At 44.0% G+C, this 16,039-nt stretch overlaps 2 protein-coding genes and 1 non-coding gene across 4 annotated transcripts in view; 1 reads left to right on the top strand and 2 right to left on the bottom strand.

Annotated features, from left to right (window-relative positions):
* The window catches only part of ACO2 (aconitase 2), a 46,501-nt gene extending 40,023 nt beyond the window's left edge, over window positions 1-6,478 (bottom strand). Inside the window, exon 1 of the mRNA XM_052640825.1 lies at window positions 6,411-6,478. Coding sequence (XP_052496785.1) covers window positions 6,411-6,446 — 36 coding nt within the window. The 5' untranslated portion in view covers window positions 6,447-6,478. The remainder of the gene's footprint in view (window positions 1-6,410) is intronic.
* On the bottom strand, window positions 2,605-2,676 carry TRNAS-GGA (transfer RNA serine (anticodon GGA)). Its single transcript has one exon. It is a non-coding gene; the product is annotated as a tRNA-Ser (tRNA).
* A 471-nt stretch (window positions 6,479-6,949) lies between the features above and the next one.
* Window positions 6,950-16,039, top strand: PHF5A (PHD finger protein 5A). 2 transcript variants are annotated; one of them, XM_052640288.1, is made up of 4 exons: window positions 6,950-7,030; window positions 7,462-7,485; window positions 7,981-8,147; window positions 15,358-16,039. In XM_052640288.1, the coding sequence occupies exons 1-4, from the start codon at window positions 6,979-6,981 to the stop codon at window positions 15,445-15,447; spliced, it is 333 nt and encodes a 110-aa protein (XP_052496248.1). In that variant the 5' UTR covers window positions 6,950-6,978; the 3' UTR covers window positions 15,448-16,039. The 2 variants fall into 2 exon arrangements, with proteins under 2 accessions (XP_052496248.1, XP_052496247.1); XM_052640287.1 differs by lacking the exon at window positions 15,358-16,039 and adding an exon at window positions 9,885-10,012.

The following is a 16,039-nucleotide window of genomic DNA, read 5'->3' as shown; positions in this document are numbered from 1 at the left end:
CCTCACCAGCACAGAAGCTCGTTCACAGGCCGGGCCCTTTAAATAAGCTCTGTAGTTCTCTCAGTGAGCAGCGGCAACACAACAGTAACACCAGTGTCCAGCTGAAGGTGAAGTGCCCAGCAACAGAGCACGGAAGTGTAGGAGCTGAAGGAGCTCCTGAGGCCTCGTTGGGCCCCCCACAACCGGCCACAGAATTAAAGCTCCCACTGAGAAACTGTCTCAACTTCTGCTGGGTGAAAACAGAAATGCTCCTCACTGGGCCTAAATTCCCCAAGGAACTTCATCTTTATTGATGGAAATACTGCAAATGTTATTCTAGAGCTCGCCTTCTCAATGCTGCCCTTCAACTTAGAAAATTAAAAAACAGGAAGCCGTGTTCATTTGCTCCTCTTCTCCCAACTCTCTTAGAGCCGTGCCCAAAAGGTTTTCCTGCACTAGTACTACACACCCAGTATCCACGGCCACTACAGAAGGAGCAAGCAGTTTCACTAGAGCCACTCTTTATTTTTTAGGCCGTACCTCACAGTGTGTGGGATCTTAGTTCCCGGACCAGGGACGGAATTTGGGCCCAGAGCAGTGAAAGCACAGAGTCTGGATCTCTGGACCGCCAAGGGAGTCCCAAGACTCTTAAACACATGAGCTGAAGGTAAATGCTGGGCAATGGGGGCTGCAGGCCATCTGGAGGAGTGGAGACATAGACTAACTCACCAAGTGCCCATATATCCTGCGTCAATTTCCCCCAAACACTTTATACACACAGTCCCACCTGATACTCACCATCACCCAGAGACAGAAGGTACAGTGCCCATTTTATAGATGAAGAAACTGAGGCTCCGGAACTTAGCTACTTTTCCCAGGGCCACACAGCAACGTTGCTACCTTTTCCTTTGACCCAGGCTTTGCACAATGAATCCAAGAAAGAATCATTCTCCCTACCTTTTCGGATCCACTAAATAAAGAAGAGCTTCCACAGGTTCATTCTAGAATAATCTAAGGAAAAAAAAAATCTGTTCTTTGTCTCAATGTTAGAAAAGGCCTATTTTTAAAACAACATTAGAAACTATTCAAAAATTTTTATAGTCCATAAAGAACCTTCCAAATATTACCAGGTCTTCAGGACCACTCTAAAAATGGACTGCAGTCCACCTGGCTCCTCTGTCCATAGAATTCTCCAGGCAGGAATACTGGAGTGGGTTGCCATTTCCTTCTCCCGGGGATCATCCTGACCCAAGGATCGAACCTGGGTCTCTTGCATTGCAGGCGGATTCTTTATCATCTGAACCACCAGGGAAAACCAAGTGTTTAAAGAGCTTTCCAAATATTACTAGGTCTTCAGGAGCCGTCTCAATCGGAGGGTAGCTATGAATTGTCCCATTTTGCAGATGTGTAACCAGAGAGCTACAGGGGGTTGAGGCCTTGCTTGGAGCCACATGGTAAGAATGGGTTAGAGGAAGTCTCCTAAGATTCCTGATATCCTATGTGCTGCCTTTTCTCATTTTATTTAAAAAAATGTTTTCTCCTGGTTTTATCGATATAACTGACATAGCTGTGTAGATTTTAAGGTGTACAGCATAATGATTTTACTTACACAATGAAATAATTACCACATTAAGTTTAGTGAACATCCATCTACCTCATTTAGATACAAAATCAAATAAATGGAAACATATCTTTTTTCCTTGTGATGAGAACTCTTAGAATTTACTCTCTTGGCAACTTTCATATATAACATACAGCGGTGTTAATTATATTTACCATGTACATTACATCCCTAGTACTTAGTTATAACTATAAACCTTTGCACCTTTTGACAACTTTCATCCAATTCCCCCCTGCCCCCCTCCCCCAATGCAGCCGCCCTGCAGTCCCTCCTCTTCTTCATGCTGAGGGGCGCAGAGCCCACCACTGCTTTCCAAACCACATGCTGGGAAAACAAGGGGTGTCAAAGAACACCAGGGCCGATGAAGACAAGACTGCTCAAGCACCAGTACTCATACAGCCTGAATGATCCCTCTCACTTATAAATCAAATCCTGTCACTTCACCATTTAAAATCTTCCAGTGGATTTTCATTACACTTGGAGTAAAACCCAATTTCCTTACCAGATCCAACAGGACCCTGGCTCCTGCCACTTGCTCAGACCTTCCTCACATCACCTCAGCCACACTGGCCTTATTTCTTATCCTTAGATCCATCTCAGGTGCTTTGCACATACTGCTCCTTCCCCTCCTACTTTGGGCCCTTCCCAAAATCCTGAAGGGCTGTCTTCTTATCAATCAGCTCAAATGCTACCTCTTCTGAGAAGCCTTCCCCAACCACTCCAGTCAAAAGCTATGCCACAACCTTACCTCTACTCTCTCGACCACACTATCCTGTATCTTCATTGTCTTACTTCACAGCTGAATTTTCTTGCCCACTTGTTTGTCTCCCCAGAACTACAATACAAGCTCCACTATTCCTGTTGATCATTACTCTCTCAGTGTCTAAAATAGAGATCGTGTCGTGAAGTCACTCAGTCGTGTCCGGCTCTGCGACCCCATGGACTGTAGGGATTCTCCAGCTAAGAGTACTGGGGTGGGTTGTCATTTCCTTCTCCAGGGAATCCTCCCAACCCAGGGATCGAACCCAGGTCTCCTGCATTCCAGGCAGACGCTTTAACCTCTGAGCCACCAGGGAAGCCCCTAACAATTAAATGTGAAGTGAAAGTTGCTCAGTCGTGTGCGACTCTGCAACCCCATGGACTATATAGCCCATGGAATTCTCCAGGCCAGAATACTGGAGTGGGTAGCCTTTCCCTTCTCCAAGGGGACCTTCCCAACCCGGGGATCAAACCCAGGTCTCCCACATTGCAGGCGGATTCTTTACCAGCTGAGCCACAAGGGAAGCCCAGAATAGAGATAGGCACATAGTAAGTGTTCAATAAATGTTTCAGGAACAGGCTGTTCAAAAGGCAATGGTGTGCTCCCCTCATCCTCAAGATTCTACTCACTCTGCCCAAATTTCAGATTGGAAGTTTACTCATCTGTTCATCCATTCACTTAATTCAAACCAACAACTAACTACTGGTCACCTGAGAAGGTACCACAGTGAATAGGGAACCAGAATGATGTATTTCCCAATTCAAAGCAAGATTTTTTTTTTTAATGTGGCACTTTACAGAGGCACTTTTAACACCTGCAAATGTGTCAGATTTCTTTGTAGTTAACAGACTCTTCAGATTTACATGCAAGAAGTTACATAACTTCCGCAAGGTCACATGGTGAGAACTCAGCATCCCACTATCTCAAGGCAAAACCAAAGACTAAAATGTATCTGGAAGTGTCCACCCCCTTTTATTTTCATTCCATGGTCATTTACACGAAAGTTAACTTTAAAAACTGGAGAATAGATATGCTTTTTTCAAAAATTTCACTTCCATTTTCTACACTTTATTTCTATCTTTCTACCTGGTAGCAGGTGTCAAACAATACAAAACTTTGTGGAGCACTGTTCTCTGGTTATTGACCATTAATGGTACCCTGGTTGACAGGCTGAGTCTTGATGGCAAAGGGAACCAGTGGTATGGTGCAGGTGCTGGGACCTCAAGCTTGTGAGTCAGAAAGTACCAGATTCAAACCACATCCACTAACAACTAGTGATAAGGCCCTAGACAAGTTTATTTTAATTTAATCAACAAATACTTATATAGTTCTTTTAGATGCAAGCAGGGTTCTAAGTGGGCTTCCCTGGTGGCTCAGAAGTTAAAGCGTCTGCCTGGAATGCAGGAGACCTGGGTTCAATCCCTGGGTTGGGAAGATCCCCTGGAGAAGGAAATGGCAACCCACTCCAGTACTCTTGCCTGGAGAATCCCATGGAGGGAGGAGCCTGGTAGGCTACAGTCCATGGGGCTGCAAAGAGTTGGACACGACTGAGCGACTTCACGACACGACAACGAGGGTTCTAAGTACTTTGCAACTATGATTACTAAATAAATCAGATGTACTATTATCCATATCTTACAGGTGAGGAACAGGCACAGAGAGGTGAAGTAACTTGCCCAAAGCCACAGCTAGTGCGTCTCAGAGTCAGCATTAAAGTAAGACAGTGGATGCCAGAATCTACACTCTTAGCCATTACACTGTGTTTCTGCTCTGCTCCTATTTCTTCATCTATAACACAGGGTTAATAAATCTGTGATATCTCACAGGGTCATGCGAGGCTACTGGCACACAGTTAAGTTAAATGTTAGCTGCTCTTAGTGGTAGTAGTAATTGCCATCACCTTTGGTCCAGTCAAGGTTCAATCAAGGTCTGCCCAAAATACTTCAGCTGAGAAAGATCTCCAAGATCCTCTGCAGTAGAATATGTTAGAATATAGTGGAAGTTCCATGAGAACAGGAATTGTCTGCTCTTTGTGCTTCTCGTTGTATCCGGAGGAAGCAGAGGGTACTCAGTTAATATGCGGTAAATAAACTGAATGCATGGACAGGGTTCTGTCATACAACAACTAAGGTAGTACCATCACTTCTCAAATGTAGCTAAACATAAAAGAGGTAAATTTACCAACTTTTCAGAGAACAGTGGAAGCTGGCCATTACTTAAGACAGCCTGGCTATTAGCAGACAGCGTGGTATAATGCTGTTCATTCATCTTAGCTAAATGCAGAAACAAGGAGACCCAGGCTCTCAAGGTCTTGGAGTGTCTATCTATAAAAGAGGAAGTTGGACAACATGATGATCATAAACAAATATATTCTTTCTCATTGCTTTGTAACAATTATTGTAACAATATGAATGGAAACTGATCACCAAGTACTCGATAAACGTTTGTCAATGAACATAATTTCCAAATGACAGATGGAAGAAACTGGTATTCAGTTTCCAAGTTCAAGGTCACTTAGATGGGTTAGCATATGGGTTAACATGGAAGAGTTCAGCTCTCTTCCTATGCGCATCTAATGCTCATGCTTTCCAAGATTCTTTGTGATATCAGTTCTCTCTTCCAAGCTCAACAAATCTGTAATAATTTACCTTATCAAACAACCCTGTATAACTTCACTAGATCATGTGACAGCAGGATCAAGAAGAAACAACTATTCCACATTGTTAACCTGGAGAATCAAAGCATCTAAAGAGATAATTAATTAGGCCAAATCCCCTGTTTCTGCCAGAACTGAGAGACCATAAGTATAAATAAGATAAACGATGACTTCACTTTAAACGGTTTAAATTTAAGCAATGTGACAATAAATAACTTCTGGTAACACAAAACTTTTTGAGGGTACAGTACATCTTCTTCAAACCTGTAAGTATAGTTGGCTACTTAATCCAAAGTAGATGCACAGGTTAAATGTAAAAAGTTGCATAGAATGTCCACAAATGCTTGCTTCCTTTATTTTTATTAAAATACACGCTTGACATTGAACCTTTGTGTGTAACACCACCTTCCTAGGGTTGTCAAGTTAGGAGTGAAAAAGCCATCTGGCAGTCACAGTCAATTTTCTAGATGGTTCATAACAGGACTGTCAAGGTCAAACTGTTGATTCTTTTACCTCCCCATCTAGTAATTGAAAAGCAACGAAAGTGGGCTCAAAATACTCCATTCTGGTACTCTCACAAATACAAATGTCAGCTCCAGGATCACACTCTGGCTCAAAAAGTTCTGAGGGCAGGGTGACACGAACAAAGAGAACAGCGGGGTAGTAGGGCAGATGCTAAGGCCACAGCACTTGGGTAACACTCAGAGCAGGAACTTTTACCCAGCAGTTTCATCACCTATCAAATGAGAATAATCATCCTACCAAATGATCATATAAATTAAGTGATATGATGAGGAATGGTCTTGCAATCTGTGCAAAGGTGAGACTACTGTTATCATTACTAACTACTACGGCTGGGGACGGAAGGTCCCCTGGAACTCTTGGCTGTATGTTCTGCAGGATCCCCTTAAGATGGAATATAGTTTTTTTCTCCAGACTTCGGGTTTGACGACGATTGATGCACTTGGCTAGCAAGTCTCCGCTGCTGAGAGATGAGAAGTGAGGCCTTCGGGTTCTGGGCCTAGCGGGCTCAACAACCACCGCGCCCCCCCAGTCACCTTGTCCTCACCTTGAGGAACAGAAAACGAAACTCTATGGGGTGGAAAGTGAGGTCCACGAAAACGAGAAAGAGGTGCCTCCACTCTTCACCTAGTTGCCGCTTCTTAGACCCAAGCTTCCAGCTGGGCGGGGACAGAGCAGAGAGCTGACAGAGCCAGGGACGCCTTGACCTCGGGCGCCGGAGGAGCGAGCGTGGGTGCTTGCCCCGCGACAGGGACAGGTACACGAAAAGCCGGCCGGAGGTCGGGCCTGCCTCGTCTTGCCTCGCCCACAGCCGCAATCACAGGAGGAGGCACCCCGCCCCCGCGAACCCAGAGGGCCCTCAGTTCGCTCACCTGCAGCCGGGACACCAGTAGGCTGTAAGGCGCCATTTTGTGCACTGACAAAGATGAGGTCGCTTGAAAGTGACGTGCCACTCAGAGTATTTAAAGCCTTCGGGCTGGGGGCGTGGCCTGAAGAGAAACGCGGCCTCGTGAAGGCTGGGCCTCGGCGGAGGCGCCTACTCCTGCGAGCGCCTTGGGCGGAGTTCCCGAGTGAGGACTCGAAAGGGGAGAGGACAAAACTACATAAAAACACTTAAGGAAGTAGATGCCGGGCAAGAGATGTCTTATCGAAGTGAAAATTTCACCTTCGTACTTTGCAATTTGCCTCTCCCATTCTAGTTCTGGAAAGATTGTGATTTTTTTTAAAGTAACTTTCATACACTTGCCAGGACCTGACCCCCGTTAGGACGGAAACTTGGCTTTGGAATTTGATCTCGCGAGAACCAGCGGGGCTTGGTGCAAAGAGTATAAACGCTGACGGACGTCTAGAGAACCAATCACGGCGACCAAGAGGTAGGAGCAACGGAGGTTAAAGGTCAGACGGAAGTTCTGTAAGCTTCCGGTGGCTTGAGAGGGAGCTATGGCTAAGCATCACCCGGACTTGATCTTTTGCCGCAAGCAGGCTGGTGTTGGTGAGGCAGCCTTCTGCCCCCGGCTTTCTGGGTGGGAATGGTATTAGGACCTAAGAGGTCCGGGGTTCCCGTCACTTGCTTAGGGTCTTGCCCAGGAGGCGCCACGTTCCCCGCCTCTAGGTTGAAAGTGCAGGAGCGCGCGGGTTTTCGGTCTCTTGATGAAAAGAGGGCGGGGGCTCGCGTGTTGGGAGCCGGAGGCAGGCTGCCGGAATGGGGCTGGGAGAAATTCTTAGTTTGCGCAGGACCTGTGAGGGGCTTCAGGAGGCTCTGGATTTGGTTCGGATTGAAGTTTAAGAGGATAAGATGGATAGATCCCCTCAGGGCTCACTGCAGTCCCTGCTCCTGTCCCCACCGCAAGCTCGAAGATGTTTGTCCCCTCTTCGTCAACACTTTAATCCTAATTGTGCTCTTTACCGTCTTTTATCTTGCAGCCATTGGAAGACTGTGTGAAAAGTGTGAGTGGAACACGCCTCCCCAAATAGCCCACCTGGCCCATTCAGTTTCTGTAGAGCAAGCAAACGAGCATTTTCAGCGGTGGCACTAGGAGGACTTTGAGTAGACGTGACCCAAAGAATGTCAACACAGTGCCAGGCTGCAACTAAAGGCCACCACCCTCACTCCAGCTTGCACGTTTTAGACACTAGGTTTTGAGAGAATCTTTAGCTTTGGACCGGAAGTAGCATGACCCCATCGACATATACAGCGTTCTGCCAACTAATTTATATAGACGTATCTACCAGGTGCTTCTCTAAGGTCTTTACCCAGTAGTTGATTAACTTTTCCTTTGTGTTGTAGAGATTGAGATGGACACGAGGTAAGTCAGGTTTTGTGATGCCAAAGTAGAGGGTCCTCAAGTCACTGTTAGGAGACTGGTGTAGTCCCCATAGCGGGAGGAGGGCAAAGGACTTGAGGTATTTGCACATGGGTGTAACTCCATTCTCTTCTTATAGGTGATGGCAAGTGTGTGATCTGTGACTCCTATGTGCGTCCTTGCACTCTGGTGCGCATATGCGACGAGTGTAACTATGGCTCTTACCAGGGACGCTGTGTGATCTGTGGAGGCCCTGGAGTTTCAGATGCCTATTATTGTAAGGAATGCACCATCCAGGAGAAAGATGTGAGTATATATAGGAAGCTTTTCATCTGATTTTCCCTTGTGTTTAGTATCACTTTGCCATCCACAGCAAACTGTATGGTCCGTGGATGAATATGTTCATTTAGTCATCTAGGTTATAATTTCTTCAGTGTCTGTGAGCCAAACTGGGTGTAGCCTAACAAAAGGCAGTTATTTTGTATCAAGGACAAAAGTGCAAGAGAAGCAAATTTTGGTCAACACTGGCAATTTCGAAAGCCCTCTATTCCTTTGATGTCTCTCTCATTTTTATTCACAAACAATATCTTTTTCTTTTTTTTTAACTGTGCCACATAGCTTACAGGATCTTGAACCGTGGCCACAGCAGTGAAAACCCAGAATCCTAACCATTAGGCCATCAGGAAACTCCCAATATTCTGCATTTTTAAGTCCTAGCATGGTGCAAGGTGTATAATAGCCATTCAGTAATTCTCTTTATTATCATTAAGGACTGTTCAGGTGGATGTATTGACTTCTGAATTTGGGACTATTCAAGTTGATTTCAGCTCTGAGTAGCTAGAGAATACTTTTGCTTTGATTTTTCAGAATTGCTTGGGATTCTGTTTGTGACATTTTTTCCCCTTAACATTGTATGCTGGCAAATGCAGTTGAGCCAGTTGCCAGGATACAATAGAGAGTTATAGATCTGTACCAAAAACAGGTTTCTTAGAGGAGAAGAGGACAACCCATGAATCACCTTCTGTTCTTCTTATGACAGTAAAACAAAGTGTGATACAGTAACAATAGGCTAATATGAGGTATCTGGTTACCTAATCTAGGATAAGACATAAGGCAAAAAAGAAATAAAAAATTCTTTGGCCATGCTGGGCAGCTTTGGGGATCTTAGTTCCCCACCCAGGGGTGGAACCCAGGCCCCCTGCAGTGGAAATGCAGAATCCTAACCACTGAACTGCCAGCGAATTCCCAGAAGATAAATAATTCTATATATTCCCTTTTACAAATAGTAGATAATTAAATATATATATAGGGCTTCCCGGTTTGCTCAGATGGTAAAGAATCTGCCTGCAGTGTGAGAGACTCGGGTTCATCACAGGTTCAATCCCTGGGTCAGGAAGATCCCCCTTCTATATAGATCTTATCTCCCTTATTCTTCAATAGCTTTGTTAATTAGGGGGTATTATTATCCCCATTTTACAGCCCCTCTCCCAGCTAATAAGTGTCAAGTCCCAAGCTTTCTGACTAAACCTTGTGGTGTCCTTTCATAAGTCTGTGATGTGCCTGTGTTGAAGAGAGACGATTCAGCTACCTCAGAATCTTTGCAGTTAGATTTTGTCTACCTCTAATAAGTGGGACATATTAGAGCAGATAAACCTATTTTTTACACCAGTGAAGTCTTCTGTTATTTAGGGAAGTGAGAACGGTCATAGATAAAGTACCAGAAACATAATTTTAGTTGGTGATTTGAACATTCTCTCTCTTTTGGGGGGCTGCTCTGGGTCTTGTGGTGTGCAGGGTTACTTGCTCCAAGGTGTGGGATCTTGGTTCCCTGACCAAGGATCAAACCCATGTCCCCTGCATTTTTAAACACCGGGCTACCAGGGATGTCCCTGATTTGAACATTCTCTTATCCTAAACTCTGATTTGCATTTGTCTTTGACTGTCAAATCATACCCTGCTCATGTCTTCCTTTTTCTCTAGCTCTTGGTATGCTGCTGCTGTTTAGTTCACTAAGTTGTGTCTAACTCTTTTGTGACCCCGTAGACTGTAGCCCCGCCACCAGGCTCCTCTGCCCATAGGATTTCCCAGGCAAGAATACTGGGGTGGTTGCCATTTCCTTCTCCAGAGGATCTCCCTGAGCCACCTGGGAAGCCCCAGCTCTTGGTATAGTCCCGGCATATAGTGTAAGTCTGGTCCACGTTTTTGTGCTGCTCCTGTAAATCATCTGTAGGAGCTCCTGCTAGAGAGCGTCTGGTACACAGTAGGTGTTGGATGATTACAGTCTATACCATGGTGAGACAATATCAGTGAAAAACAGTACAAGCAAGTCTTAAACTAGCTAAAACTAGCCAAAGAATCTATTAAGGACAACACTTTCTTGAATTTTCCATGACTGTAGCTAGAGTTCTTATCTGATACACTTACAACCAGAGAGTACTTAATAAAGGTTAATTGCTGTCTGATTCGTCTGCATGTGGCAGGTGACCTGATCTCTCCGGATCCTTGTGCCTCATTCTAGATGTCACCACTTCCCTTACTTCACATTATACAGGAATGTTCTGAGGATATTTGAGATGGCATCTAGCTCGCGTTTACTCAGCAATAGTTTCCAAGGAACACAAAACAGTCCAGTGACATGATCCAGCCTCTCAGCCTTACAGATCATGATGTAGATTAAGTGCCCAAGACTTTCCTACACACAAATCTTCCTACAGCCAAAGCAACCCCTCTTACTGCTCTCTTCCAGCAACTTCCATAATTTATAAGAGAATTAGCCCAGTAAGCTAAGTTAGGTGTTCTCTAGTTTTTTCAAAGCCTCGAGAGTACTCGGGGGTCAGGGACAATATCTGTGGGCACTGCTGCCAAAGGACCAATTTGTGGTTTCTTATAATGTGGCATCTTACTGATCTCCCTGTACCCTTGACTCCTTTTACTTAACTATTTTCCGCAGCTCTCCCAACCCAATAACAAGAAAAATAGCAATAGTATTTTTGGAGCTCTTGCTGCATGCCAGGTACTGTGCTGGTCTTTCTTGTCTAAAAGTTGTGCATGATACAGATGAAATGAATGGCCTAAAGGCAGATTTGGCCCAAGGTCACATGATGAATAAATGGCAGATATGGGATTAGAACCCAGGTCTCTGTAACTCTTTTTCAGCCTTTTTTTTTGGTGGTAGTTTTTTCTTTCTTTCTTTTTTTTGGGGGGGGGTGGTGGTTGTTTTTCATTATCACCCCTCCACTAAAGGAGAAAGGTTAAAATCCAAATTAAATTTTCTTGGGAATTCCCTGGTGGTCCAGTGGTTAAGACTTTGTGCTTCCACTGTAGGGGACACAGATTTGATCCCTGGTTGAGGAACTAAGATCTCAAATGCCAAAAAACTTTATTTACATTTTCTCCACAACAAGAGGAATTAAAGTTGGATAAGATTTTGTTGGGTAAGGGTGAGCTTCAGATCACAAACCACTGTAATGTCAAAGATGTTTTCATCCTTTTTGAAGATGCATCAACTAACTCAAAGCACTTACCCTAAAGTGCTTTCTCTTCTCAAGATGGTTAAGGATGCGCCTCTCTGTCTCATGCTACGTCTACCATTCACTTCTCCCCAAAGTAAACAGCAGAGCAGTTAGATATATAGAAAAGATATGTGATAGTCTTCAAAGGTAATTCACAAGTTTACCCTTCTCTACAACTGCCTAAACCTTTTGAAAGTTTTGGGGTTTGCCTCCAGGAAGCTCTATTACAAAAAACACCAGAGTACGAGGTAGAAAGCCCAAATTCTGGTCTTGGCTTTGCTACTAAGATACTGTGTGTGGCTTTGAGGAAATCTCACCGTGACCCCCAGCCCACAAAGGGTAGTAGTAATCCCTTTTACCTCCTGGATACATTACTGAGAGCTTCAAGTTTCAAATAGAAAATGTGATGCCCTTGTTAAGATCTCAAACCAGTGTACAGTCTGGTTTTTACCTTGTAGGTATTCATTAAACAGTTGCTGGAAGAATCAGTGTTTCATCTTCTAGTTTCTGTTAATCAAGCAGGCCTTGCCTGCTGTTGGTAATTCTTTGCTACCGATGATAAACGGACGTGTGGACCCATTTTCTGTAATCCTGTTTTTCTGATCTCAAAATTTGTAAATTGCCTTTTCCTGCATTTTGGTTCTGTACACATTTCCCTATGGTATGTTATATTTTGGTACATAATCAGTGTTGGTTTTTTAAGTATTACTTTATACTGGATTTTCACCAGGTCCAGGGTAATTTTTGTAGCTTGCTTTTGTGCCATAGAAATGGACTTGACGTTCAGCCCTCCTCAGGAAGGAAATCCATAGGCATTGAATTCTCCTTGGTGGTTGGTAATGGAGCCCACCTTAGGCTTCTGGGGATGTTTTAGGGGCTTCCCTAAAGTGGTAAAGAACCTGCCTGCTTATGCAGGAGACGTAAGAGACTCAGTTCAATCCATGGATCAGAAAGATCCCCTGGAGGAGGGCCCAGCAACCCACTCCAGTATTCTTGTGTGGAGAATCCCATGGAGAGAGGAGCCTGGCAGGTTACAGTCCATGGGGTCACATAGAGTTGGACATAACTGAACTGACTTAGCATGCACACATGGGGGTGTTTTAACAGACATATTTAGTATAATGGGAAGAAGCATTTGGCAGTCTAGTGTCTACTTTTTTGTGTGTGAAATTATAGAAATTAAGTGCCCATGCAACGTGTACACTCAATTCAAGCTGTAGCTGCCTAAAATAAAAGCTCCCTATGCTCAGAATGGGGAAATCTGTTACCCTCTGGGAGGACTGAGAAAGGCTGAAATTTGTATCAGGCATACAGTTGCTAAAAGAGCTACTGGCACCAGGCAGACATTTGCAGGTTGTTTTTAATATACTCCCTAACTCAGCTCACGAATACTCTCTGTACCGTCCTTGAGGTTTTCTTAAACGTCGTTTTCATGGTCTCCATTCACAGGCACATTTACAAAAGCCAGCCAGTGCACACATCCTCACTTTTCACAGGATTGTTAGAATTTGGGAACAACCACTAGACCCACAGGATATGTAGAAAATAAAAACAGGAGTTTAGGCAAGAAAATAGGAAATTTATAAGTCAGTGAGAAAACGCCATAAAAACCAAAGAGCTAGTAATCTAAAACATTGGTTTTCCGATGTTTTTTTCAACTTTTTAACACGTGGAGTTCTATCTTCAAAGAAGCCGTGGGTGTGTTAGGTTGGACCATTATGAAATTGCTGCTATTTATTTTTGGCAATTTCTTATAATTTATTAAAGGCTGGCTATATGCCAGGTGTTGTTCTAAGTACATTTATTGATTCTTAACTCTGTAAGGTAGGTTCTACCATTGTAGTAATTTAATAATATGACTAAAAAGAGACATAAAGAGGGTAATAACTTCTCAGAATTCAGGTGGGCTGTCTCCAGAGCCTACAGTCGTAATATGAGTGAGAACATAGCTGTACAGATCAGGGGATGAGTCCTGCAGTCACCTGGCACCTCTCAGGACTCTAGGGCTCTATAAATACAGTTTGTAAACATTGACCTGAACCAGTCATCTTATTTTATAGTTGGATATGAATCCAGACAGAAGTGGCTTGCCCAGTCATGCAAGTCAGTGAGGCGTAGTAAACCTGAACAGGCTGTCATCATACCGCAGAATTTCATAGCATCCCTAAAGGGCTTCGAGCACTGTTGTGTCTAGTAGCAGGCTATCTTGGGTCAGGAGAGGCAGTTCTTACATTTGTACCAAGATTCCCAGTACAGATTACGTGGCTTACTTGAGTTCACCTAGCACCTAGCACTGGTGGGGCTGGGCTTCCCACAGCCTGGCTCCCTCAGCACACAGAGCTCCACAGACAGTAGTTCTCAATGTAATACATGGTACTGAATTGATCAAAAAGTTCTTGAGGTTTTCCATTACTTTTGCTTGTGTTTTAGTTTATTTTTGGCTATGCTGGTTCTTTCTGCCGTGCACAGGCTTTCTCTTGCTGCAGCAAGTAGGGCTTGCTTTGCGTTGTGGTGCGTGGGCTTTTCCTTGCAGTGGCTTCTCGTTGCAGAGCACAGGCTCCAGGTGCCAGGCATCAATGGCTGTGATGCAGGGGCTTAGTTCTCACCCAGCATGGGGGTTCTTCTTGGATCAGAGATCAGACCAGTGTCCACTGCATTGCAAGGCAGGCTCTTAACCACTGGAAGAGCCACATAACCATGTGGCTTTTAACCACAAGATGGGCACTTACCAACCAGGGAAGCCCCTCAGCAACATCTTTCAGAAAAACCTGAAGGAACTTTTTGGCCAACCTATACATGTTTTCTAGAAAATAATGAAATGTTATTGTTGCCTTTGTGTCTTCTCAGAGATTTTTTTTACAGTGTTGGTATCAGTCCCCCAAAAAAGAAATCAGCTGAATTAGAAGTAAGGTGTCTGAGGACTGGAGTCATTCATTCATTCATTCCATAGCCCAATGTCAAGCAACTACCTTTGACATGGACGTTTAATAAAATCATCAGATCTAGGAAGGCTTCTTCCAGTAGTAATTCCCCCAGTTTTCTTCCCATCATCCCAAAGCAACTGATGGAGCCATCATCCCTGCAAAACGCAGTTTCCCAGGGGCTTCACTGAAACCACTCAAGCTTACAAAATGGCCAGGGGAGCCTGACATTGCAAATCAGAGTATGGACTGTCAACAGCGATCTCTAGCACAGGAGCACTCTTCTCCCAAGACCGTGTGGCAAGTGAATTAATAAGGACACATCAAACTTAGTATTCTCCTATGATACTTAAAATATAAGGTACTATTTCCTAAAGTCTTCAGTTTTTTTCCCTTGGTATTCTCTCCTTTCTTGGGATGGTGAAAGAAAGCTGAAGAACTTGATCTTAGATGATTATTACCATTTCCTAGCTCTCACTTGGAGAAAATCCTTTGAACACCTTAAAGAGTTTTGTTTATTTTTTGGGGCCACACATCATGTGGGATCTTAGTTCCCCAACCAGGGATCAAACCCATACTCGATTCATTGGAAGCACAGCCTTAACCATTGGGCTTTCAGGGAAGTTCACCTTAAAGTGTTTTAGATTTTGCCTCCACTATATCATATTAGCAACAGAAGTGGACTAAGAATCCAGCATTCTAAGTGCAGGCTACTGGATAGATGGCAAATTCTAGGTGCTTAATAAATACTTGATTGATCAAATAGGATAACTGAACTGGTAAGATGAATGGCTGAACCATTAATCCAAAAGTTATTTTTATTTTAGTGTGAAAGTCACTCAGTCACATCTGACTCTTTGCAGCCCCATGGACTATACAGTCTATGGAATTCTCCAGGCCAGAATATTGAAGTGGGAGCCTTGCCCTTCTCCAGAGGATCTTCCCAACCCAGGGATCGAAGCCAGGCCTCCCGCATTGTAGGCAGATTCTTTACCAGCTGAGCCACAAGGGAAGCCCAGATTTTTATCTTAGATTCCTTTCAATTCAAGCTCAGAGACTTTTAACAACTTTTCTGTTTTCCAGAGAGATGGTTGCCCAAAGATTGTCAATTTGGGAAGCTCTAAGACAGATCTCTTCTATGAACGCAAAAAATATGGCTTCAAGAAGAGGTGATTGGTGGGCTGTCTCTTCCTCCCCCCATCAAACTGCTGCAGCTGCCAAAAGAAATGCCTACCACTGCCAGCAGAAAGGAAGCGGAGCACAGAGCATCACCTGGATCTGCCTGTTAGTACAGGGCACCTTACCACTGTCTCCTCTCACCTGGACCTGGTAGGAATGGAAGAAAGATTCTTCGCAGAGCACTCTGGCAGACTATATCAGAAAAATTGATAGATTAGTTCATGGTATTCCTTAAATTCTAGAAGCAAGGATGTGTTATCCACATCAAGAATTTCTTCATACCAAAAGCTTCTAAATATATGTCATTTATTTAGACATAGAAATAATACGTCATTTCCGTCTTCTGTTTGAAGAGCCAGCTGTGAAGCTACCTGCAGTGAAAAGCGTGTTCTTAGAGAATCTCTGATGGCAGTTGTCCTAATATCTGCAGTGTTGGGGGGGCCAGCAGAACAATAAATGTGGGCATTTCATCTTGTAACCTTTACCAGGTGGTGCTGGTTCATGTTATTTTTGTTCTAAAAATTGGAGACCCTTTCTCTTGCCGTTATATTAATAAAGTAGGTGTTTATTTTCTGGTTTTCAGCCC

This window comes from Budorcas taxicolor, chromosome 5, assembly GCF_023091745.1.
Source record: "Budorcas taxicolor isolate Tak-1 chromosome 5, Takin1.1, whole genome shotgun sequence".
NCBI lineage: Eukaryota > Metazoa > Chordata > Mammalia > Artiodactyla > Bovidae > Budorcas > Budorcas taxicolor.
Note: the sequence above shows the minus strand (reverse complement) of the source record. Positions and strands in the feature narration are given on the sequence as shown.